We start from the raw sequence: 24,237 nt of genomic DNA, 5'->3' as shown, positions 1-24,237 counted from the left end.
GTGGCCTCGGCCCTGTGTGCTGGGCGGGGGCTGCAGGGCTGGGCAGAGCAGTGTCCCTCGGGGACAGGGCTGGGGACAGGAATGGGGACATGGGACTAGGGCTGGGGACAGGAGTGGGGACATGGGACTAGGGCTGGGGACATGGACAGGGCTGGAGACAGGAGTGGGGACATGGGACTAGGGCTGGGGACAGGAGTGGGGACATGGGACTAGGGCTGGGGACATGGACAGGGCTGGGGACAGGAGTGGGGACATGGGACTAGGGCTGGGGACATGGACAGGGCTGGGGACAGGAGTGGGGACATGGGACTAGGGCTGGGGACAGGAGTGGGGACATGGGACTAGGGGTGGGGACATGGGACTAGGACTGGGGACATGGACAGGGCTGGGGACAGGAGTGGGGACATGGACAGGGCTGGGGAGATGGCTGGGGTCAGGGCTGGGAACATGGCTGGCTACATGGACAGGGCTGGGGACAGGAGTGGGGACATGGGATCAGGGCTGGGGACAGGGCTGGGGAGATGGGGTCAGGGCTGGGAGCATGGCTGGCTGCATGGACAGGGCTGGGGACAGGAATGGGGACAGGAGTGGGGACATGGGATCAGGGCTGGGGATATGGCTGGGGTCAGGGCTAGGGACATGGGGACAGAGCTGGGGACGAGGCGGGGATCTGGCCCGTGGCCGATGGAGGAGGCGGAGGCGCGGGGGCACCAGCACGGGTGTATTTGACCAGGCAGGATCCACCTGCCCTCACGATCCCGACGGAGCTGTACAACACCCACCGGCCCCCGCCGCGGGACAGGCACAGCCCCCGGCACAGCGGGGAAACAATATTAACAGCAAAGGCGGGGGGCACGGGGGTCCCCTCAGCCGAAGGGGCCCTTGACGTTTTTGGGCTGGAAGAGGGGCTGCTCCAGGGGCATGGCGCCCAGGCACTCCGCCGGGCTGCAGTGCCCCGTCTTGCCCGGCTGCCCCGTGGCACCGGGGGGGCCAGGGATGCCAGGGATGCCCTGCTGTCCCACCGGGCCTGGGGGACCCATCTTCCCGTAGCCTGGTGGCCCCTGGGGACCTGGAAGAGACAAAGAGGGAGGGGACAGGGTGCGGGGCTGGCAGCAAGCCCCATGGTGGGGCTGGTGGCCACACGGAGGGAGGGGGCTCACCTGGGGGTCCCGGGGGGCCGCTGTCCCCCATCAGCCCCACGCCTTTCTCGCCTTTCTCTCCTTTGGCGCCCGGCTCACCTGGAGGAGAGGTGGGTGGAGAGAGGTGAGACCCCCAGCACAACCGCCATGCCCCGGCACTCGGGGACCCCGTGGAGCAGCACCTACCCCGCATGCCCGGCACGCCCTGCCGCCCCTCTCTGCCGATCTGCCCCGGCAACCCTGGGGAGCCGGGGGGTCCCGGCCGGCCGGGCAGCCCGTCCTTCCCTGGGGGACCGGGTCTCCCCGGGGCTGCCACCATCTCCACCGGGAAGTGCAGCCGGGAGGTGTAGTATGCCATCCGCTCTGCGGGAAGAGGCAGCCGCACTCAGCGCTGGTGGGGACGAGGCGATGCCGGGGTGTCACCAGCCTTTATCCCCACCACCCCGTTACCGTCAAACATCTTGCTCAGCTCCTGCTGGATGAACCTCTTGATCTCATCGTAATTCACTACATCTCCCTGAGGGGACACACACAAAGGGTATTCGCCACCGGGCCCTGCGGGGGGGGGGATGGGGTCCTGCACCCCGGCCAGCATGGCCTTACCATCATTCCTGGGGGTCCTGGCAGCCCGGGGCTGCCCGCAGGTCCTGGTGAGCCAGGGGGACCCCTCTCTCCCGCTGGCCCCCGTGGCCCCACGAGGCCCATGGAGCCGCTCTTCCCTGGCCCCCCAGGCATGCCGGCTCTGCCCTTCTCCCCGGGGTAGCCTCTCTCGCCGGGGGATCCAGCTTCACCCTGCCGAGATGCGGAGACGAAGGGCTCAGCCCCGGCACCCCCAGCACCGAGGTGGGCTGCGGGGTGCCGGGATGGCCGAAGCGGCACAGCTGAGCTCTCCCCTCACCTTCTGGCCAGCCGGTCCCATGATGCCAGGTTTTCCTGGGGGGCCCTGGGGAGATATAGAGGAGCACAGGGTGGCAGGGGTGTCCTCCACACCAGCACCCTTGGAGACACCGTAGCCAGGCCGGAGGATGCCACGGTCCAGCCCCGGGTCCCGCTGGGCAGGACAGCGCAGAGCCTGCGCTCGTACCTCTTTCCCAACGGGTCCGTCTGGTCCCTGCTCCCCCTGGAAATTAAAGCAGGGCAGAGTGAGATGGCAACCAGCATGGTGGTGTCCTCAAGGTCCCCACTGCACTGGGGTGCAGGGGTCTGCGCCACACCTCATGCCCCGCTGCACTCACCGGTGGTCCTGGGTGGCCCGGGGGTCCCGGCTGTCCTGGCATCCCTGGCAGCCCTCGCTCCCCCGCGGAGCCGCGCTCGCCCTTCAGCCCCTGCAGGGAGGCAGGAGGAGGGGGCCGGGGGCGTGGGAGTCAGCGCAGGGTGGGGATGGTGATCCCCCAGCCCGCTCTCTGTGGCACCCACCGGTCCCAGGCCGGCCCCCGCACCCACAGCTGGGGCTGTGGTGGGGCAGGATCCGGCCCCAGGCACTACTCACCACTCCAGCGAGGCCAGCAGGACCCGGCTGCCCCGGGCTGCCGGGGGGGCCCTGGGGGCAGAGAGAGGGGCGTCAGCTCAGGGGGCCGTGGGCAATGCCCCCGCTCCCTGCACCAGAGGGAGACCCCACCATGCTCCCCGCCACGGGCACCATCCCGGTGTGCCGTGGGGAGCAGGGTCAACTTACAATAAGCCCTGGGGGTCCCTGCCGGCCTTGGGGTCCCATGGGTCCGGGGTCACCCTAAGGAAGGCAGCATGATGACGGGTGGCACGGAGCCCACCCAGCTCAGGGCTCCTGCGCCCACCCACCCCATCACTCACCTCCGCTCCCGGCCGGCCCGTGCTCCCCGGGGGGCCGGGTTTGCCGCAGTCACCCTAAAAGGAGGAAGGGACATCATGGGCGGCATGACATGTGGGGACTGAGGTCCCTGGGGCTGTCACCGCTGAGCGTCCCCCAGTGCCACCATCCCTCACCTTTGGTCCTGGCAGGCCCGGGTGCCCCGTCTTCCCCTTGAAACCCTGGGGAGAGAAAAGAGCTGGGTGGGGGTCCTGGCTCCTGCGAGCAGATGGAAGCAGGTGACCCCAACCCCAGTCCATGCTGGGGACCTCGTCCTGCAGTGCTGGGCCAGGGGGGGTGGCTGCCCACCCCCTTGGGCTCAGCATCCACAGGAGCACGATGGACAGTCCCAGCTCAGGGGACACCCAGCCCAGGCTGCCGGGACTTGCCAGGCACTGAGCACCGGGGAGGGGTGACAAGGAAGGCTGTCACTCACCGGAGGACCCATCATCCCTGGTGGCCCGGGGGGACCAGGGTCACCCTGGAGAGAGAGAGAGAGAGAGACATGGTTTGGAGGTGTCCTGGGGGGGCTGGGGGGGGGGGGCTGCCCGCTGCCAGCACCCCGGAGCCTCACCCGCAGCCCTGGCTTGCCGTCCTTGCCGTCCAGTCCTTCCAAGCCAGCAGGGCCCTGCAGGGACAAGGTGAGGGTGTCAGAGGGTGGTCTGCACCAAGGGGCTCTGGGGGTCCCCCAGGAACCTGCTCCGGGCACCCCAGGCCGTGGGAACAGATCCCTAGGGAATGGCTCCCCAGGAGCACCGTGATACTGGTGGTCCTGCCCGCTCTGCCCCCAAGGGTGGCATAGGAGGGGGGGGTCTTACCTGGATGCCTGGGGGTCCAGGGGGTCCGGGGGGCCCTGGCATCCCCGTGGGGCCACGCATGCCCTCGCTGCCCTGCGAGAGCCACAGGAGGTCACAAGAGGGGCTGGGGCTGGGTTCCGCTCAGCACCCCACAGAGCAGGGCCAAACCCAGCCACCAGCCCCAGGCAGGAGTGGTGCCACCACGAAGCCACGTCCCGGTGGCACTCACCCGTGGCACTCACCTTCTCAGCTGCAGGCCCCGGTGGCCCAGCCGGACCGACCTTCCCTGGGAAGCCGGGGGGCCCCTAAAGAGAAGGGGGGTGTTGAGTGAGGGGGGGGCATCGTGGTGGGAGAGCCCAGCCAGGCACAGCCACCATCTCCAAACTCATTTATTGGATACGCTCTGGGGCTGCTCTCTGCACCTTGTCCCGTGGGATCTGCCTGCATCCCCCTGGTAGAAACCCCCATCCTCGTCCCTGGCTGGCCACCTGGCCCCATGGGGACATGGGGACACACAGCCGGGGCCAGCCATATCTCTCAGGGACACCGTGCTGTACCGGAGCATTGCTCCCAGTGGGATGTACTCACCGGTGGTCCCGGGAAGCCAGGCTGGCCCTGGAAACCCTGTGGAGAGACAAGAGCTGAGGTGCACCCCCCCAACAGCCGCATCCTACTCAATGGGGGGGTCCCATGGCCCCCCATCCCTGCTGGCTCCTCGGGGATGCTCACCTGGTCCCCCTTCTCACCAGCACTGCCCGGGAGCCCGCGCTCGCCCCTCGGTCCCTGCGAAGAGAGGGGGTGAGGTGGGTGGGGAGCACCTCACTGTACCTGGAGTCACTGCAGCCCCCCCCCTCCCCACAGCCCCCCAGGAGCCGATCAGAGCAGGCACCTACCGCTGGCCCCGTGGGACCGGGGAGGCCGTCCAAGCCAGGGGGTCCCTGGGAAGGGGAGGAACCGGGTCAGATGGATGTGGCTGGAAGGACCTCAGCCCCAGTGCCCACAGCGAGGGGGGCACCTGGGAGAGCCCCCCACCCCTCTGCCCCTGGAGCATGGCCCCATGGGACTCACCAGTTCCCCCTTCTCCCCAGGGGGGCCCACATAGCCTCTCTCGCCTTTGATGCCCTGGGGAAGGAAGGAGATGAAAGCACAGGACAGGACAGGGGACAAGCTGGGACATGGGGCATGGACGGGAGGTGTGGGACAGATGGGGCATGGATGTGGTACAGGGACGGATGGGGAAGGATGGGACATGGAAGGGGCACAGATGGAGTCAACAGACAGGCAATGGATAGAGAACCGGGAACGTGTGGGACGGGATGGATGGGACAGGGATGACCGTGAGGACATGGGGCTCAGTGCCTGCTGGGGTCCCCCAACTGCCTGCTCAGGCAGCACAAGGGGTCCCTGCAGGCACCAGGGAGGGACGCTGGGACACACGAGGGGGCTGGGGGCTGGCAGACACTGCCTAGCCCCCCCCCCCCCCCCTAGTACTCACGGGAAGGCCAGGGGGGCCTGTCGCGCCGGGGTAGCCAGGCTGCCCTGGAGGTCCCTGTGCAGGAGAAGGATGTTGAGCCACCTGCAATGCCCCAGCCCAGTTCCCAAAGCCCACGGGGCACCGGTGTCCCCCCCGTCCCCTCCTCCCACACTACTCACCGGCTCCCCTTTGGCTCCAGCAAGCCCAGCAGGGCCACGTTCCCCCTGGAGACCCTTTGGAGGGAGAAGAGAGGAGCTGCAGGGGCTCTCCTGTGGCCCCTTCCCAGGACTGTGCCCACCTGCCCCGGCAGAGCGCGGGGGCCAAGGACCCAGGCACGGCCCATGGGGCCCGTGATGTCCATCATCCCGTGCCGGCCCCAGCCTGCCCAGCACCTCCGGGCACCGGGGAGGACCCGCTCGGCACCTGGCTGGGCTCCCTCCACCCGCAGCACCAGCCACGTGCGCCGGGCTCAATGCCCAAGCATGGCTGAGCACGCTTGCACCCAGACACAGGTCACCGCTGCCTGTGCCCCCCACGCTGTGGCCCGTGGGCAGGACCCACGGGCAGCCCCAGTGCCGTGGAAAGCTCAGCCCTGGGCAGGGGCTGCATGGGGTGCTCAGCTCCCAGCACCCCGGCCACTGCCCAGGACATGCTTGAGGCCACAGCTCCAGCCTGGTGCCACCCGCTGCCTCCCCGTCCTCCCAGGGCGCCCCAGGCACGGGTGACACGGGTGACAGCCAGGAGGTCCTCCCAGGGCACACCAGGCACCGGTGACACGGGTGAGCACCAGGAGCCCCCTGGCTCTGTGTCACGGAACCGCTGGGGTGGGTTAGTGGGGTGACGTGGTGACGAGGTGGTGGAGGCTGGACAGGACACGCTGGCACACCGCAGAGCAACGACCCACACAGACCCACAGAGACCCACGGAGACCCACACAGACCATGGTGTTACGGTGACATTAGTGGACGAGGGGACAGGAGCAGGACATGGCCGGCACAGGCGAGGGAGAGCAGGATCCTCCAAGAGCCGCCGGCACAGCCCCACGGCCACCTCGTGCTAGGTGGGAACACGGGTGGGAGCAGGAAGATGAAGATGAAGATGGAGATGAAGATGGAGATGAAGATCAAGATGGAGATGGTGGCGGAGGCTGGCTGACCCCAGTGGAGCCAGGGACCAGGGTAAGAGGAGGAGGAGCCCAGGCAGCACTGTGGCCACACGGGGGGATCCTCCGGACCCCCAGGAGGGGAGTCCCCGGGGGCAGCCAGGGAAAGGGGCAGCAGCCAGGTGCCATGTGGTGCACCCAGCCCACCCCGCGGGAGCTACTATGAGCTGTGGGCACCAAGCCAGGGCAGTGGGTCCCCAGCACACAGAGAGCAGCTGCGGCCACCCCCGGCACAGCCGGGTCCCACAGCGAAGGTCCCCAACGTGGGGCACCAGGGGCAGCTGCACTGGGGCTGGCAAGTGCCATCAGCAAGTCCCTGAGCTCAGGAAAATCATTCCTGAGCCTGCAGACCCCGGGTCCGCCGAGCCCCCCTGCATGGGGATGGAGGTGGAAATGGGAAGATGGAGATGGGGTGGAAGGGGAGGGGGGCAGCTGGGCTGTGGCTGCTCCCAGGGGGGACAGGGGACACAGCCAAACCAAGCGGCAGCGACAGAGAGCACAGAGCAGAGCCGTGCTGGGTCCTTACGGGCAGTCCGGGTGCGCCAGGCGTTCCAGGAAAGCCTGGGGGGCCCTGAGGGGAGAAATGGGGAGGTCACAGCCTGGAAATGGCACCCAGGAGCCTGGGCTGAGCCCTGGGGGTGCTGCTGGGTGGGGGCCAGCTCAGCCTCCCTCTGAGCCGGCTCCTGCTCCATCTCCGGGCTGGTAGCGCCTTCGCCTCCATCTCCAGACTTGCCGGGGACAGCCATGCCGTGTGGCACCTCCACCTCACCACGGCCCTAGCCCTCTGCCCATCACCATGGCCTCAGGGCAGGGCACCAGGCCCCCTCGGCAACCTGCAGTGGGGGGCTCCAAGCCCCCCAGGACCGTACCATGATGCCCATGCAGCCCGGCAGCCCCCCACCCTAGGCAGGGCTACTTACGATGGGCCCGGGTGGCCCTGGGGGTCCCCGCAGTCCTGGTGAGCCCTGGGGAGAGACAGGTGCATTAGGTGTGACCACGGTGGGGGACAGGGACCTGGCCCCACTCCAGCTCCAAGGGGCACCGAGGGACCAGCCACGGCCCCACGGCCACGGGGAAGGGCTGGGATGCTGGAGGGGGGCAGAGTGGGACAGCACTGCAGATGGGGAGCGCACCCACCTGCTCGCCTCTCTCACCAGGGATGCCCGGGGCGCCCGGCAGCCCGGGGTCACCCACACAGTCTGGGTCAGGGCTGTCACCCTGCAGGGAGCGGGGATGCATCAGGAGCAAGGGCCAGCTCTGCCCGTTGCCCACAGCCAAGCCCTGCCAAGCCCCACCAAGTGCCCCCCGAAGCAACTGTGCAGCTCCCCAAAGCCCTGGCTGCTCCCACAGCGGGGTACGGTGCCAGGTCCTGCCCCAGCGAGGACCGTCCCTGCAGCACCCTGGGGACTGGGGAGTCAGAGCAGGGCAGCAGCTCAGCCCCGCGGCAGGGGGAGGGTGCTGGGTGGCACGGTTTACTCACCCGAGCCTCCTCTGCTCTCGGGAACTGGGCAAAGCACTGGAAGAAAACCCAGGAGTCACCCAGGGATCCCCTGCAGGGTTGCACTGGAGAACGCTGCACCCTGCACCACTTGGGTGCTGAGCACCGGCCCCTGCGCAGGACAAGCCCATCACCCTCCCCGGGGACCCCACCATCATCAGGGCAGGCAGGAGCTGCGCGTGGGAGCCTGCCTGCGTGGCTGCCAGGACCTGCGTGCCCAGCACGTGCCCAGCGTGTGCCCAGCGTGTGCCCAGAGCGTGCCCAGCGCGTGCCCAGAGCGTGCCCAGAGCGTGCCCACAGTGTGCCAGCCCCGAAGGCGCCTGCTGCCACGCGAGCCAATGCCCAGGTGCTCAGCACCACCGCTGCACTTCACCCCAAGCCCCAGCAAGACTGGGGGTTTGGGGCACTGGGATTCCCACCCTGAGGTGGGCAAATACTCACCTGGGCGCAGCTCTCGCTGCCAGGAGCACCCGGCATGCCCCCGTCCCCCTTCTCTCCCTTGGCACTGCTGGGCGCACTGAAGGCTGCCTGCAGCTGGGCGCAGTCCCCACAGAGGGTCTGGGAGGAGGTGGGGAGTCAGGGGTGCCCCAGGGTGCTGGGGGTCCCCTGGGCATGGCCCACAGCGAGCAGGTGCCCCATCCCCACACTCTCACCTTCAGCACCTCGATGTTCCTCTCAGCCATGACAGCCAGTGGTCCCTGGAAGAGATGCAGGGGGGAAGGGGACGGTCCCCACACCGGGGAAGCAGGATGGGTGGCCCTGGGGGAAGCTGCCACCGGCACAGCCGCTACCTACCAGGTCTCCAGCCGGTCCAGGCAGTCCTGGCAAACCGTTGTGTCCTGGCATCCCCTAAAGCCGAGGAGAGAGCTTGAATATTTCAACCCTGCGCTAAAAGTTGGGCAGGATCAGACCCCACTCGCCCACTGCTGCTCCTGTCTCCCATCACTCACCTGGCGGCCCGGGGCACCGGGGGGGCCGGGGGGACCGGGGGCTCCAGGGGGACCCTGCAACACCCCAAACACAATCAGAGAGAGGCGGGGAGTGAGGCAGTGGGGGGTGGGGGGCCAGTGGGCGCAGCGCAGCGGGGGCAGCACCCACCTGCGGGCCCGGCTGCGGCTGCCAGGACATCCCGGTCCACAGTCCTGGGGCTCCCTGGGGCCGAGAGAAGGGGGAGAGCGTTCAGCAGGGGTGAAGCAGAGCCGGGGGTGCCCGGGCGGGCTTGCAGTGCTTACCGGCATCCCAGTGTAGTTGGGGTCCTGGCGGGGGCTGGGCGGGCAGGCGCACTCCCCGGGGTCTCCCTGCAGAGAGAGGAGGTGGGGGCAGGGAGGGCAGCGGGGTGGCGTGGGGGTCCGGCTCAACCCCGATCCCAACTCACCTTCTCACCCTGGGCACCCTTCTCCCCCTGCGAGGAGGAAAGCCGGAGATGTGCATTAGCAGGCAGCCCCCAGCCCCCTCGTGCCGCCCACCAGCACCGGGGCACAGCGGCTCAGCACCACACTGCCCATGCTTGCACGTGCAGCCCCCCCGCCAGCCCCCCATACGCACCGGCTCCCCACTGGACCCCGGCACCCCGGGGAGCCCCCGCTGCCCTTCGGGGCCCTGTGAGGAAGAGGAGGGTGAGGAAGCTCAGCTCTGGGCTCAGACCACGGCACAGCAGTTTTTAGCCACCGTCGAGGGGCTGGGGGAGGATGGCGATGCCCGCCCTGGAGGGCAGGGCTTACCGGTGGCCCTGTGGCGCTAGTTCCTGGTGGTCCAGGGGGTCCCATGGCACCTTTGGGCCCCGGAGATCCCTGCAGAGGAAGGACAGCAGGAGTGGGGGGGCAAGGGGGACAGGGAGGGCTGGGGGATGCTCCCTTACCTTGGCACCTTTCTCTGCTGCCATTCCAGGGGGGCCCTGGGGTCCAGGGGGGCCCTGGGGACAGGAGAGGGCATTAACTCCTCCCAACCACACCAGGCAGCCCCCCCTGCCCACCCAGTGAGCTGCAGTGACACCACTGTCCCCAGGGTGGTCTGGCTCGGACCCTGCTGCCACTGTCTGCCCCGGGGGCTGATGCTGCCACGGTGCAAACCTCCCACCTGCAGGAGTCGGGGGGCTGGGGGCTGCCGCATCTCCAGGGCTGGGCAGCCCAAAATGCTACTTACAGGTGTCCCGGGTGGTCCGGTGCTCCCAGGCTCTCCCTGGGAAAACCAGAGTGTGTGAGAGCTGGCAGAGCCACCCGGCACGGCACAACACGGCACAGCGTGGCACGGCATGGCATGACATGGCACGGCACAGCACAGGCACCCCGCACACCCACCTGCGGTCCTGGCTGGCCGATCCCCGGCGGTCCTGGCTCACCCTAGGGAGACAGAGGGGCAGTGAGCAGCCCCAAAGCCCCCCCATGCCTAGCCCCCTGTGGCCCCGCTCACCTGCCGCCCCTTCAGCCCAGCAGGGCCCTGAATCCCTGGCAGTCCCGGCTTCCCCTAAAACACACCAGGGTCAGCCCCGAGGGCATGATGCCACCGGGCACCCACGGTGCCCTGGGGAGGGGGCACTCACCGGTCTGCCCGGCTGGCCGATGCCTGGGGCCCCCTGGTCCCCTTTGGCCCCCGGTTTTCCCGGGATGCCAACCATGTCCGAGAAGTCCCCATGTGGAGCGGGACTGGGCTCGCAGGCGTCTCCCTGCAGAGGAGGGAGCACAGGAGGAGAAATCAGGATGGAAAAAGGATGGAGGGGGTGGGTGACACCACGGTGACGGGATGCAGGTCTCCGTACAAGTGCAGGGGTCTCACCTTCTCGCCCTTGGGGCCAGCCGGACCCCTGATGCCAGGCTCACCTGACAGCCCTGGGAGACCAGCCATTCCCGGGGTGCCCGGGTCCCCGGGGCTCCCTGCATCCCCCTGGGAAATAGAGGGGACAAGGCTGGCACAGCATTCCCCCAGCCTCACAGCCCGGGGGGGTCACAGCCCCCTCTGCCACTGCCAGCCCTGCCAGAACCCCCTCCCCAGCCCCTCTTACCTTCTGTCCCTTCTGGCCAGCATCACCAGGTCTGCCCTGGGGAAACAGAGCAATGGGTCAGGCCAGAGCACCCCCAGAACGGGCACCCGCGAGCATTGGGGAGCACTCACCGCTTTGCCTGGGGGGCCACCCTGGCCCCTCTGCCCCGGCGGTCCAGGCACGGCCAGCACCGTCGCTGCCCCTTCAAGGGCTTGCGGCGTGGGGGGGCACTGCCCGCATGGCTCACCCTGCAGAGGGGACATCCTGCTTGGAGCGTGGCTTCAGGGACCGGAGCACTGCGGTGGGGCGGGCGGCTCGTAGCCCCCGCAGCCCATCGCAGGGCTGTCCCATGCAACAAGTTGCAAGGGTCTCAGCGGGGAAGGATTCACGGACGGGGCAGGGAGCAGGGTCCAGGGGGTCCCTGTCACAGGGCTCACCTTCTCTCCTTTGAGCCCCTGCAGACCCGGATCCCCCTTGTCTCCCGGGAGCCCCTGCACCGAGAAGCCACCGCAGAGGTGAGACTGCAGCCCCCAGCACCCACCCTGAGCCCCCACACCCACGCTGCCCACCTGTGCAGCCACTCACCGGTCTGCCTGTGGGTCCCTGCTGGCCACCATCCCCCTGCAAGAGAACACAGTCAGGGTCAGGGTCAGGGTCAGGCCCCAGAGAAAGCTGGGCTGCCCCAACCCCATGGGGTGCTGCAGCCATTCCCGCTACCTCAGGGGATGCAGAGAGGGAGGTGGGTTTCGGGGTCACTCACCTTCTCCCCCTTGATGCCAGCCAGCCTGGGGAGCCCCGCTTCGCCCTGCCAAACACCCCATGCGGTTACACACCCAGCACCCATGCAGCCCCAGGGTGCCCCTCTGGCACGGGAGAGCGGGGCTCAGCCCCACGTACTCACTGGCAGCCCCGGCTGCAGCGGTGCTGGTGCCAGCTCACCCTGGAGCCCCTCGGTGGGACCCCGCAGCAGCGCAGCAAGGACGCGGGCATCGCAGGACAGGCAAGAGTCCCCCTGGGGGGGCAGGGAGAGGGCACAGCTTAGGGGGACCACAGGGGCTGCCTGCTAAGTGGGTGGGTGGGATGGAGGAATAGTCACTCACCTTCTCCCCTTTCATCCCCTGGATGCCAGGATCTCCCTGGGAAGGAAACACAAGAGCTGCCAGCAGGGGCTGGGTGGTGCTCGGTGTCCCCCGCCTCTGGCTGGGGACAAACCAGTCCACATCTCGGTCCCACGTCACCTACCCTGTCCCCTTTGGGTCCTGCAGGGCCAGGTCTGTCCTGGGGAGGGAGAAGCAAAGAGGGAACGTTAGGGATGCTGAGATAAGACCCTGCTCTGACCTCCACCACATGCACTTGCCTGCAAGCCCCCGGGTTCAGACTCACCGAGACCCCGTCCTTGCCGGGTGCTCCGGGCGCTCCCCTGGGTCCCGGTTTGCCGGGCAGCCCGGTGGCACCGAGCATCCCTTCAGAAACAGTGGGACACACCTCACACGGCTCGCCCTGCCCAGTGGGGACAATGAGACGCAGCCCCAGCCCAGGGGGTCCTTGGAGCAGCCCCCCGAGATGCCCCGAGCAACCCCAAGCCCAGGGGATGGGCACTGCGGTGGAGCTGTACCAGCAAGAGCTGCCGTGCCTGTGGCACAGCCTCTGCCAGGCCACCCTGCCGCTGCACCCACCTTGTCTCCTTTTGGCCCCAGGATGCCGGGGGGACCCTGTGGAGGAAGGCAGGGATCGGGGCTGCTTCAGGGAGGCCCGAGGCCAAGCTTTGCACTGGCAATGTCACCCAGAACCCCCCCAATCCCTGCCACCAGCCGTGGCACGGGACATTCCCAGCCCCAAAGGAGGCTGCCGTCTTTCCCAAACCCCTTCCCATGCCTGGGCTCGGATCCCACCGCCGCTCCGGCCAGCAGCCCCAAGCCCGAGCCAAGAGACCGATCCCTGACCCCGGGCTTTGGCTCCAGGCTCACGGTACTCACGGGTGTCCCAGGTGATCCTCCGGGTCCAGGAGCTCCCGAGCTGCCCTGGAGCCAGAGATGGGAGAGCCTGAGCCCAGCAAGGGAGAAAGCCTTGGCCCCCCCAGAACCTCCATGCTACCCTTCTCCCCCCAGGGAGGGGTTCCTGCCCCCCAGGCAAAGACCTGGGCCACCCAACAAGTCAGCACTGACTCAGCCGCGGCAGATCCCTGGATCCCTGGCACAGCCCACTGCCTGCCATGCCGAGCAGCCCTCGGGCAGTGGGGGGGGGCGGCTGGGACCCGGACCCCTTTGCCCCCCACTCACCTTTTCTCCCTTCGGACCAGGAGGGCCACCAGGGTCACCCTGAAAGGGAGAAAGGACAGTGTTAGCCTTGCCTGGGCACCCCGGCCCGCCAGCTCCACCATGGAGCCCTGGGGGGCACCTCACCCCCTCCCATGGCAATGTCCACCTGCAGCCACCATATGCCAAGCTGGGGACATCACCCAGGCCCATGGCACAGGGGTCCTTACCGGCTTCCCTGGAAAGCCAATGCCTGGAGAACCTGGCTTCCCTGGGGGCCCCGGCTCACCAGCCAGCCCCTCAGGTCCCACGAGGCCAGGGTCACCCTGGAAGGCACAGAGTGGGTGTCAGTGCCAGTGCTGCCACTGGCTCCCACCCACTCACCCTCAAGCCCCCACCTACCTTCTGGCCCTTGGGGCCCACCACGCAAATCTCCCCGGGTCGGCCCTGCCGGGAAGGGAGCAGGATATGAAGGCTCCGCATGCACAGCACCACGCACGCCATGGGGGGGCTGCTCCAGCAGCTGGACCCCACTGCCCGGGGTGTGGCCCCGGGGATGCCCAGGGGATGCCCAGGTACCACCCAGCACTACTCACATCACGCCCTGGGCGCCCCGGCTTGCCCTGCAGTCCCCCGTCGCCCTTTTCACCCTTCTGGCCCTGTGGGACAAATGGATGTCACCGATGCCATCTCCCATGATACTGGGGTCAGCAACGGCAGGTCCTGGCACCACTGCCGCCATACCAGGACCCACGGCACAGTCATCCCCACTGCAGTGGTGGGACCCACGGGTGGGATGGACTTACCTTCTGCCCATCAGCACCGGCTGTCCCTGGGAGCCCCTGGGTGGGAACAGCAGGGCAAAGTGGGTGCCCACGGGTGGGCTCATGCAGGCCTTCCCTCCCGCGCACACCACCACTCCCTTCATCCCCCCGCCACCCACTGAGCTGTCTCCTTGGGGCCAGACCCTGTGTCCCAGCCCGGGGTACGCACGAGACGTGGGTGGGGAGCACCGCTGGGTCCCCGCGCCGCAGCCCCATCCACTGAGCATCACTTACCACCTCTCCTCGCTGCCCCTTCTCGCCCTGCGGCCCCTCGGCACACTGAGGAGGAGGAGGAAGAGGGAGTGGGGTAAGGGAGGGGGCAGCAGAGCCGGGAGGGGGGTACGCAGAGGGTGCGGGAGTCTCACCTGCATGGGACCACCGGGGTGGGTGCGCACGCAGTCAGTGCCCTGCGGGAGGGGGAAAGGCAGCTCAGCGGCTCTGCCTGCGCCGGCCGTGGCCGAGGACGGATGGCCATGGCAGGCAGGAGCCCTCCCCAGGGCAGTGGGACCCCCGTGTGCCAGGGACCCCCGCAGGCAGCAGCCCCACAGCAGAGGGGTCCCTGCCCAGGACATGGCCAGGGACACTCACACGGTCGCCTTTCTCCCCCTTGCCACCGGTGATGCCAGGCAGGCCACGCTCGCCCTTCCCACCCTGCAAGAGAGAGAAGGGGTAGGTGACGAGATGGGCCACGAGTGTCCCCACGGCCACGCGTGTGCCCACAGTGTAGCCCACAGCTCCTGCTAGGGATGCTCCAGGCAGAGCCGAGGGTCTGCATGGCCACAATCCTGCTGGAGCTGAGCTCTGTGTGTGCTGGGGGGTGACAAACCTACCTTTGGACCTGGGGGACCGAGCGTGACCTAGGGAGAGAGGAGAACGGTGTCCTGCAGTGCCCGGAGCCCCCGCGAGTGCAGCTGCCTCCAAGAAGCAGCAGGAGAGCCCTGTCCCCACCACGGTCCCCATCCTCCCAACACCCTGTCCCCAAGTGCCACCCCAGGAACCCCATGGGGCACGTGGGGTCCCAGACACCCCCACCCCCACCCCCCCGCCATCAGTCCCACGCCTCCAGCCAGAGGTTGCCATAGGAATGAGGCCACATCTGGAAAGGATCAGAGACCTTCCCCGCAGCCAGATGTTGCTGGGCCCTGGGCCAGGTGGAGCCGTGGGTCGTGGAGGGCTGGTGACGATGACAGAGCACTGGGTGACACCAACCCCAGCGGCTTTTGCCACCCCCAGCTCACAGCCCAGCCCAGCCCCAGCAGCGGTCGGGTCGGCATCCCCATCTCTTGCCAGCACAGCCCGGCGCTGCGCGGCGGCACACTCACATTTGCCGAGGCCATCTGGGGCGAGCAGGGCGGGCACTGCAAGAGACAGGGATGGCAGCTCACACCAGCTCCAGGCACTGCCCGTGGCACCCACAACCCCGTGGCACCCACAACCCTGTGGCACCCGCAACCCTGCAGCCACCGCCGCGCTCCCCTGGGCACCCCAAACCCACAGGGCTCACCCAGCAGCATCACTCCCCACCAGCCCCAGGGTGCCCACGGGCACAGGGGGATGCCTGGGATGAAGAAAGGAAAATCCAGGAGAGCGTTTCCCCCGGCTGTGTCCCCAGGGAGGCAAGTGCTGCCCTGGCACCCGGCTCTCCCTGTGGCTTTGTGGCTTGACCACAGCTCTGCCGGGCCAAACCAGCCGCTCCAGCCTGCTCCCATGGGACTGGGGCCAGGAAGGATGGGGCTGCCCGTGCCCCATGCCCAGGTGCTGGTACTGGCAGCGCTCAGTGCAGCCCCCCAGGCTCCTGTCCCCCAGCCGGGACCAGCCCCACACCTCACCCCCTCGTTGGGTGTCCCCAGCTGCCTGGGTGGGCTCCTCTCACCCGGCGGGGAAGTGACATGGAGGGTGGGAAGAAAAGCCGGGCAGGCTGAGGGACCCCATGGACCCCAAGCCATGATCCTGGACCTGGTCTACACCCTGGGTATCCCCGACAGGATCCCACCATGGGGATGCAGCAGCCCTGGGGGGACAGGGCCACAGAGGGATGGGGCACAGGGTGCAGTGGAGACACTTCCCAGCTCTGGCAGTGCTCCGCAGCCGCTCAGAGGGAACAAAGAGGCCCTTGGCCACGGCTGGGATCGCTCCAGCAGCAGCAGAGAGCAAGTGGGGCCTCAATTCCTGCTCGGGGGAGCAGAGCAGCCGCTTCTGCGGGCATCCCTGCAGCTCTGGCAGGAGCAGAAAGTTCCCGAATGCAGCGGGGACAGAGCCAGCCCAGGGCACGGCTGGGCCCCCTGCATGGCACCGGCACCAGTGGGAGGAAGGGGAGCGGAGCGGGCATGCCAGGACCACAGCAGCCGGGCTGGGACACCCTCCCTCACCTTCTCCTTCTGATCTCCCTTCAGGCCAGTCCTCCCCGAGGTCCTCACCGGCTCCTGTGAAGAGAGAAGAGCACCCATGGGTGCTACCTGCCTGTGCACCCCTGGGTTCTCCCTCTCCAGGTACCCCTGGGTTATCCTGCCTGTGCACCCCTGGGTTATCCTGCCTGGGGCACCCATGGGTGAGACTTGCCTCGGGCTGAGCCCTGAGCTGGTGGCTCAGCCAGTGGTGGGGCTGCAGGAGCCCTCCCCTCCCTCGCTCCCAGGCGCCTGGCCACCACCAGCTCCCTCCCTCCCCTTGCACAGAGCCTGGCGTGGTGGAAAAAGTGAGGCAGGGCTTTTCCAGGGGCTGAATCAACGCGGCTGCTGGCTCGGCAGCATCAGGCACCCAGCACGGTGGCTGAGCACTGCCCACCCCGTGGGGCTGGGAGCATCCTATGCCAGGATGGGGCCCGTGCCAGGCTGCCGGAGGGATGCAGAAGCTCACCGCGCCCAGCGGCTCCTCCAGGCAGAAGCAGCGGGTGTACACTCGGCCCTCGGGCTGCGGTGAGATCTCGATCAGGTTGCTGCTCTGCATCAGCTCTGCTTGCCGACGCGTCTTGGGCACTTCTGTGAGGCACTGCTGGGAAAGAGTGGGGTCATGGGGAGCTGCTGGGGTGAGAGCTGGGAGACCCCTGCCTGGGCACCCCATGCGATTCAGGAGAGGGGTGCATCCTGCACCATCCCCTGTGCTGGCCACGAGGCACCAAGACATCCCAGGGCTGGTGGATGTCCCCAGCCACCACAAGCAGGGGGTGGCCCACAGAGCAGCTCTGGCTAAGAGACCTGCCCTCACCGGGCCTCAGTTTCCCCTCGGGGGGGGGACCATGCAGGGCAGTGCCAGGGTCTGGCTGGGACTGGGGTGGGAGTTTGGTGGGGACTCACCCCGCTGGCCGAGATCTCACAGCACCCCTCCTGCCTGGCCAGCTCAGCATCACAGTAGATCTGAGCTTGCTGGATGTCAAACTGCAGCGGGAATGGGGCGGCAGGTCAGGGGCAGGCAGGGACAGGCCCCACACTGCAGGCAGAGCATGCCCGCACTCCACGGGGACTCACCCGGACCCGGGGTGCCACGCGTGGCATCCAGCCCCAGGAAGGCATTGCCCTCCAGGGCCAGCGCCCGCCGGGGTGCCAGAGGCTTGGAGGAGATGGACGCGCAGTCAAGGTGGATGGAGACGGCTCGGCTCTGCACAGCCACCACCACCTTGTGCCACCGCCCGTCGAAGAGGGACACCACAGCCTTCCCTGCGAAGGTGGCACTGACGAACGTGGCCCCTGGTGCCCTGGCCTGAAACTCCAGGCTCTTCTCGGGGCCATGCACGGCCAGAGAGAGCTGAGCAGAGAGGGGACAACACCATGCTTGGGGACGGCCTCCAGCTGTCCCCTCACCGCTGGCACATCCTGCCACCCCGGGGCCGCACCTGGGGGTAGCCCTGCCGATCGGTGACCTGGAAGAGGTACCAGTGCTCCCCGGTGCTGTTCTTCTTCAGCAGCAAGGTGAGGACGAGGGTGAAGGCGGGGGGCAGCCCACGGGGAAACACCTGCCTGCAGGGACAGTCCTCAGGGGTGGCCGGACCCTGCACCGAGCTCTGATGCCAGCGTTTGCACCGAGGCTGGAAGCAGCACCAGCCCCAACACCCCCATCCGCATGGCACCCACCGGCAGCATCACCCCAACATCACCCCCGTGGGTCCCGTCAGGGTCTGTCCCCATCGGTGGCACTGCAGATGCCATGGGGGTGGATCCAGCCCCAGCCTCACGCAGCAGCGCCTGGACCTGGAGCTGTTTGTGTCCTGGCCGGCCGCATGGGCTGCGGCTGCTGGAGACGCCAGCACTTATGCAACGGGAGTTGAAGAGGAGGCAGACAGCAGAGACGCTTCCTCCCGTCCTGGCACAGCACAGGGAGCTCAGACCATCCCCCCAAAGCTCAGCCCTGCATCCCTCGCACTGGCTGGACATGCACACGGTGGAGGGGACCAAGCATCCCTGCGCAGCCGGCCAGCCCTGCCTGCCTCAGGCACTCCCAGCCGCCATCCCCATCCCTGCCCCACAGCACAGCCACTGTCTCCACCACACACCCAAACACAGCCCTCCTGGGATGGCTGCAGTACCTGGAGCCACACACTTATCACCACAGTATCGAATTTTGTCCCTGGGCAGCTGGGAAACATGGCCCTGACCCCACAGGCTCCATGGCCCTGACCCCACAGGCTCCATGGGACAGATGCTCTCACGCAGGCGGTGAGCAGCGGGCAGCCTGGTCCCCCCTTGCGCGGCAGGGAGCACGGCAGCCGATCACTGGCAGGACCGTGCCCAGCTCGCTCGCAGCCCACTCAACCGCTGGAAATATTTGCTTTGAGCTCTGCTCTGCTCCAGCCACAGCTCCACCACACCAGCGATTTTCCAAGCCACCGCTCTGGAGCTGGACCAAGGCATGGGGAACAGGCCAGACCCAGCGCTCCCCTCTGCTCTCCATGGGGCACAGGGATGTCCTTGCTGGGCACCGAGGAGTGGGGCCAGGGTGGAGGGGCACCCATGGGTGACCACCTGGAGCTCGTGACCTGGCTGTCGGGGTTATCCCTGCACTGAGCACTCCCCAGGGCTGGCTCTGGGCTGCCACAGGCACCCAGCCAAGAGCAACACCAGCCTGGAGCATCTGCCATCTCGAAGCCATCTAAGGACTTGGCTGCCCAGGTCAGGAGCCAAGGCTGGGTCTCCTTCGCCCTGGGGAGAGCCCCATGCCCGGCGTAGCTGCGTGCCAGCCCCGAGGCAATGTGGGGACAGGCGGGCTGAAGGAGGCAGGCGTGCAACCACAGCAGCTTCCTCCAGGAACAGCTCCCAAGGACGTGGACCCGCTCCCACCTTGCCACGCTGCAGCATCCCTGCCAGCCCCAGCCCTGCGGGGCGGCACGGTGTGGAGCACGGCACTGGGCACAGCTGGGCAGGACGTGCCGGAGACGGTGGGGCTGAGGGCTGGTCTCAGTGTGCCTCCCCCAGCAGACCCCCGTGGCCCCAGCAAACCCAGCAGTGCCTGCTCGGGGCTGTGCAGCATTTTGAGCTTGTCTAGACCCCCAGCAAGCGCCTGCCAAGTGAGGAGAGCAGACACAGAGCAGCCACAGAGACGTGCTTGCGTAAGGGCTGGCCACCACCCAGCCGAGCTGCTGCAGCCCATGATTTACTTTCTAGGAGGACGGTGGCTTGGGCAGCACCAGGGCTGCAGCACCAGCACCTCTGCATCCCCCCAGTGCTGCAGAGCTGCCTGGCTTCCCCAGCACGAGCTAAAGGCAAAGTCCAGCAAATTTGCCCAAGCCCCATCCTTAAAACACGTGGGGACGGTGCTCGGCAGCGCTTTGGCCACCGAGGGCCACCCGACAAGCCACCCGCACTCACTGTGTGGGCTGGACCAGCGGCACGGCGCCCAGCCGCAGCACCACCGGCCCCCTCGGGTTGTGGACTTTCTTGATGGAGGAGATCTTCAGCAGGTCGAACCTTTTAATCAGGTTAAAACCTGCAGGACAGAGCGGAGGAGGTGAAACCTGGCCTTGGCACAGGTACTGAGGGTTGATGCTCTCCAGGCAGGGCACAGAGCCCATCCCTGAGGAGTCAGGGCTGTGTGGCGACCCCGTCTGCAGGGCAACAAGGGCTTTCCTTACCCGTTATGTTCTCATACTTGTCCCCAACCAGATCCTCGTCCCAGAGCTGCGGGCACAGCTCCCCTGCAAGGCAAATCAGCACATCACCGCAGTGTCCCCAGGCTGTGCAAGCAGGGTCGGACCATGCAGAGCTCCCCAAGCCCAAGCGGGTCTTGGGGTGCTGCCAGGTGCTTGCCCCAGCCCCCCAGCACACCGAGGCTGCTGGCAGCTGCAGGGCGGCATGGATCCAGCAAATCCCGCTCCCACGGCAGCGCTGGCTCCTTGCAAACAGCCCGCTAGGAGCGAAGCAGCAGGTTTGGAAAGGACGGGCGGTGAGCTCAGAGCTGGCCCTAGCCGCCTCCCACAGTAAGTTCACCAGGTGAAATGCTTTTCCCAGTTGCTGCGTGTTTTGCCTCAAAACAGCCCCATGGCTGGAATCTGCATCAGTAGACTTGGATGGATGCCATGGACACCCAAGGCGGGGAGGTGGCACCCAGAGCTGCCCACTGGCCTTCCTGTCCCATCCCGGTGACATCCCCAGGCCTGGTGGCCCCAGGGGACAGGTGTGAGAGCCTGGCCAGGGGATGGCGAGAGGCTATGTCAGTCGCGATCACAGGGATGCTGGTGCTGTTTGCAACCGCGCTGATATATTATTGCTTTAGCAGCATCAATCCACCTCCGCTGGATGCTACCAGATGTTGGGAGGTGTGACACAGAGAGGAAACAAGGGGGTATTGAAAGAGGAATTTGTTTTGTCTCCATGCACACCAGCCCTGGAGCAGGGATGGCCCTTGACAATTCACCTGCCTCTTCCCCAGCCCTTGGCCATTCCCAGGTGGTGGCTCTGCCCCCCTCAGCCCCGCTGCCCCCCTCTGCCTCGGCACCACCACAGCGCTTCTCCCCGAGGCTGACCGCTCGCTCGCACAGTGCCAGCAGCAGCGCAGGGAGCTGCCCCTTGCCCTCAGGACCCCCGGCACGGCTGCAGCAGCAGAAGCAGGGGCTGCAGTGCTGCAGCCAGCCCCACAGGCGCATGTTGCGGCCAGGGGCAGAGCTCCCTCCCACCCGGCGGTGAGATCATCCACAGCGGGGCAGGGGGGGAAAGCAAAGCATAAATCACCCTGGGTGCAATCTGCTTTGAAGCCTGTCCTGGCCTCAGTGCTGCGCCCAAGGGAAAACCTCACCTCCCCAACCCTCGTTCCCCTAACGAAGGGCTGCGAGCCAGGAGGCCATGCCGTGCAGGGCAGCAGGCACCGGTGCCGGCTGCGGGGTCCCTTGCATGGGCAAAGCCAGGCACTCCCCGGGCCCCCCCGGGACAAGCCACCGCTCCACCCCCGCACAGACTGATGCAACCGTGGTTTCACTGCCAGCAGCTCCTCCCCACCATCCGCCTGGAGCTCACCCTGAGCTGCCGCTGGCCCCATGCCGCCATCCACGCACAGCAGCCCTGCAGCCAGGGGCGCCTCAGCAGAGACCCTCATGGGCTCAGCCATCGGCCCCCCAGCCCCAGCTGCCAGCGGACAGCCCCGAGCCCTCCACTGTTGTCCACTGTTGGCGTGCACCATGGCCAAACCTCTTCTCACCCCACAGCAGAGGCCAAAACCCCCTTGGGGGAGCTCCGTGCATCCTCGCCGCTGCCCCAGTGGTCCCAGCTCACCTACAGCTTGCTCCCGCCGGCGCTGCCAAACGGCGCTGCCTTCGCTGCCAGCTGGCAGCCAGCACCCTGCGGCCGGAGCGCGGCCAAGCCTGCTCCCTCCATGAGCAGAGGCTGGGCTGCGGGGCGTTCCCGGCGCTCGGCGGCTGCGGGGGCGATGGTGGGGTGTCCCCGGGCTGGCTCCCCGTGGCAGGGCTTGCTCAGCTCTCCCTGGCCCCCTGCCCGCACGGGATGCTGAGTGAAGCCCCACAGCCTGGGCGGCCGGCGCTCAGCAGGCAGCAGATGTCCACAGCCACTCCTCGGGCCACCAGCGTGCCCTTGCGTGCGGTGCTGGCACGTGGGGACCCAGCACAGCTCCCGGTGTCCCCTGGCCACCTCTGTCCGGCAATCCCTAGCCCTCCCCTCCTCTCTCCAGGAACCCAGGGACAGGCAAAGAGGTGGCCACTCCTGGGCGGACCCCAAGCCCTCGCTCCCGGTGCCCCTTACCTTCTACCGCCAGCAGCTCCTTCCCCCCGCAGACACTGATGAGCCCTGCAAGCGTGAGGGCCCAGGGACCCCTCATGGTGCCCACGGCAGTGGCTCGGGGCAGTGCAGCTGCCTGCAAGGGAGAGAGATCGGGCAGCAGTGGGACAGGCACATGGTGGGCACCGGCCTGCATCCCACCAGCTCGCCCAAGCTGGGACACTGCCAGCAAAGCCACCAGCACAGAGCTGATGCTGACCGGCTCAGCCATGGCTTGGGAAGGTTTTGGGGGTCAGCATGGCCCCCCTCCACTGCTGGATCCACGTCTGCTCCACACAGTACACAGGGCAAGCCCCAGCATCCCGGGATTTACAACCCAGATTTACTCCAAACATCCGGAAACACGGCGGCAGAGGTGCCCCCAAGCAGAACGGGGTGCCTCCTGTGCAGAGCCCCCCGGGAAGGTCTCCATCCCTCCTGTTTTATCTCCTGGTCCCATGTGGATGCAGGGGTGATCCAGGCCTTGCGGGTGCCCTGCGGGTCACCCCGACCCGGCCCCCCTCCTGCCTGCTTCCTGCCACGAGGCAAGACAGGGCTGCAGGCAGCCACAGCCAGGCTGGGACAGAGCTCCGGGACATGAATCCCTGCGCCTCCATCCAACCCCAGCCTCCATCCCTGCGCCTCCATCCAACCCCAGCCTCCATCCCACGCCTCCATCCCCGCGCCCCGCAATTAGGGACCCCTGTCACCAGCAGCCCTGCTCCTGCCCTGCCTGTGCTCAGCTCTCATGCACCCTCCACCTCTTCCCTGCCTGCACCCCAGCTTCCCTGCCCTGAACCTCCTGCACAACCCCTGCACCTCCCGGCTCCCCACTGCTGCCTCTGGGCTGCTCTGGCCCGGCACCGCCTGCACCCACCCCTGCACCCACTCCTGCACCCCCTGCACCCCCTCTGCTCCTCCTGCACCCAGCCCACTCCCCCTGCACCCACCCCGCTCCCCCTGTGCCCACTTCTGCACTCACTCTGCTGCCCCTGCACCCACCCTGCTCCCCCTGCACCCACCTTGCACCCACTCTGCTGCCCCTGCACTCACCCCGCTCCTCCTGTGCCCGCCTTGCACCCACCCTGTGCCCACTCCTGCAGTCACTCTGCTCCCCCTGCACCCACCTTGCACCCACCCCGCTCCCCCTGCGCCCACCTTGCACCCACCCCGCTCCCCCTGCACCCACCTTGCACCCACTCTGCTCCCCCTGCACCCACCCCGCTCCTCCTGCGCCCGCCTTGCACCCAGCCCGCTCCCCCTGCACCCACCTTGCACCCACTCTGCTCCCCCTGCACCCACCCCGCTCCTCCTGCGCCCGCCTTGCACCCACCCTGTGCCCACTCCTGCACCCACTCTGCTCCCCTGCACCCCCCGCCCCCCGCCGTGCTCCTCCTGCCCTCCCCCTCCCGCCCCTGCCCTGCTCCCTCTGGCCCCCGGCTGCCCCCCGGCTCTCCGACCCCCGCACCCTCGGCACCGGCGGGTCCCCCCGGCCCCGGCTCGCCGGTCCCGGCCGGGCGGGCGGTGGTTCACGACGATTATTTACGGGGAATCCCGCACTCCGCGCCCGCCCCGGCGGGGCCGGGCTGTGCCCCGCTCCGGGGCCCGGGGCGGGGGGCGGCGGGGCCGGGGGCGGCGGGGCCGGCCGGGACTCACCTGCGCGGGGCTCGGCGGGGCCTGGGGCTGGCCGGGGCTGGCGGGGAGCGGACGGTGCCGCGGGTCCGGCCGGTCCGGGCGCTGGGGCAGCCGCGGGACACCGGGAGCTCCGCCGCGCCGCCCCCGCCGCCTTCCCCGCCTCCCTCCGGGGGGGCCCCGCCGCCCCCCAGCGGCTGCCCGCCCTCCGCCTCCCCGCCCCCGGGGGGGCCCGGGCCACTGCCCGCCTTCGCATCCCGCCCTCCCCCTCCTCTCCCCAACACACCCCGGGCGCCGTCCCCCCTCGCCTCCTACCCCCCCCCCCCCGGACCCCCCCCAGAGGAGGGGACCCCCTGTCCCCGCGATGGGGCTGAACCCCAGCCCCTGGCTGCCGACCCCGTGGAGCTCTGTCCCCCACCCAGGGACCGGAGGGGACCCGGGTGCTGGCACTGGTGCTTGGCCAGA

At 68.3% G+C, this 24,237-nt stretch overlaps 1 protein-coding gene across 1 annotated transcript; it reads right to left on the bottom strand.

Moving 5' to 3' along the window:
- Nucleotides 1–708: 708 nt before the first annotated feature.
- COL16A1 (collagen type XVI alpha 1 chain) lies at nt 709–23,928 on the bottom strand. Its single transcript, XM_056332109.1, has 71 exons — nt 23,797–23,928; nt 22,126–22,237; nt 20,010–20,072; nt 19,747–19,864; nt 17,778–17,901; nt 17,419–17,689; nt 17,242–17,327; nt 16,805–16,936; nt 16,321–16,374; nt 15,274–15,309; nt 14,782–14,808; nt 14,540–14,602; nt 14,317–14,358; nt 14,186–14,230; nt 13,934–13,969; nt 13,724–13,786; nt 13,530–13,574; nt 13,358–13,453; nt 13,152–13,190; nt 12,849–12,893; nt 12,549–12,584; nt 12,256–12,372; nt 12,115–12,150; nt 11,973–12,008; nt 11,774–11,884; nt 11,633–11,677; nt 11,458–11,493; nt 11,310–11,363; nt 11,004–11,120; nt 10,894–10,929; nt 10,668–10,775; nt 10,435–10,557; nt 10,305–10,358; nt 10,193–10,234; nt 10,038–10,073; nt 9,754–9,807; nt 9,617–9,685; nt 9,441–9,494; nt 9,271–9,297; nt 9,128–9,193; nt 8,994–9,047; nt 8,846–8,899; nt 8,691–8,744; nt 8,549–8,593; nt 8,337–8,453; nt 7,878–7,913; nt 7,535–7,615; nt 7,318–7,362; nt 6,924–6,968; nt 5,415–5,468; nt 5,257–5,310; nt 4,830–4,883; nt 4,655–4,699; nt 4,491–4,544; nt 4,350–4,385; nt 4,004–4,066; nt 3,783–3,854; nt 3,539–3,592; nt 3,401–3,445; nt 3,102–3,146; nt 2,949–3,002; nt 2,815–2,868; nt 2,629–2,679; nt 2,375–2,464; nt 2,224–2,259; nt 2,038–2,082; nt 1,743–1,931; nt 1,590–1,656; nt 1,326–1,502; nt 1,161–1,238; nt 709–1,069 (listed from the first exon to the last, which is right to left on the bottom strand). Exons 2-71 carry the CDS (start codon nt 22,199–22,201, stop codon nt 867–869), a joined length of 4,869 nt encoding a protein of 1,622 aa, XP_056188084.1. The 5' UTR covers nt 22,202–22,237; nt 23,797–23,928; the 3' UTR covers nt 709–866.
- Nucleotides 23,929–24,237: the final 309 nt, after the last annotated feature.

This window comes from Falco biarmicus, chromosome 3 (assembly GCF_023638135.1).
Source record: "Falco biarmicus isolate bFalBia1 chromosome 3, bFalBia1.pri, whole genome shotgun sequence".
NCBI classification, from domain to species: Eukaryota; Metazoa; Chordata; class Aves; order Falconiformes; family Falconidae; genus Falco; species Falco biarmicus.
Note: the sequence above shows the minus strand (reverse complement) of the source record. Positions and strands in the feature narration are given on the sequence as shown.

What these genes read in the sequence shown, in the direction of transcription:
- COL16A1 (XM_056332109.1), bottom strand. Translation starts at nt 22,201, where the DNA reads ATGAGGGGTCCCTGGGCCCTCACGCTTGCAGGGCTCATCAGTGTCTGC. An exon ending in TGGGGCCAAAAGGAGACAAG is followed by an intron (nt 12,373 to 12,548) that starts GTGGGTGCAGCG and finishes CCCACTGGGCAG; the next exon opens with GGCGAGCCGTGTGAGGTGTG. An exon ending in CTGGGCTGAAGGGGCGGCAG is followed by an intron (nt 10,235 to 10,304) that starts GTGAGCGGGGCC and finishes CTGTCTCCCTAG; the next exon opens with GGTGAGCCAGGACCGCCGGG.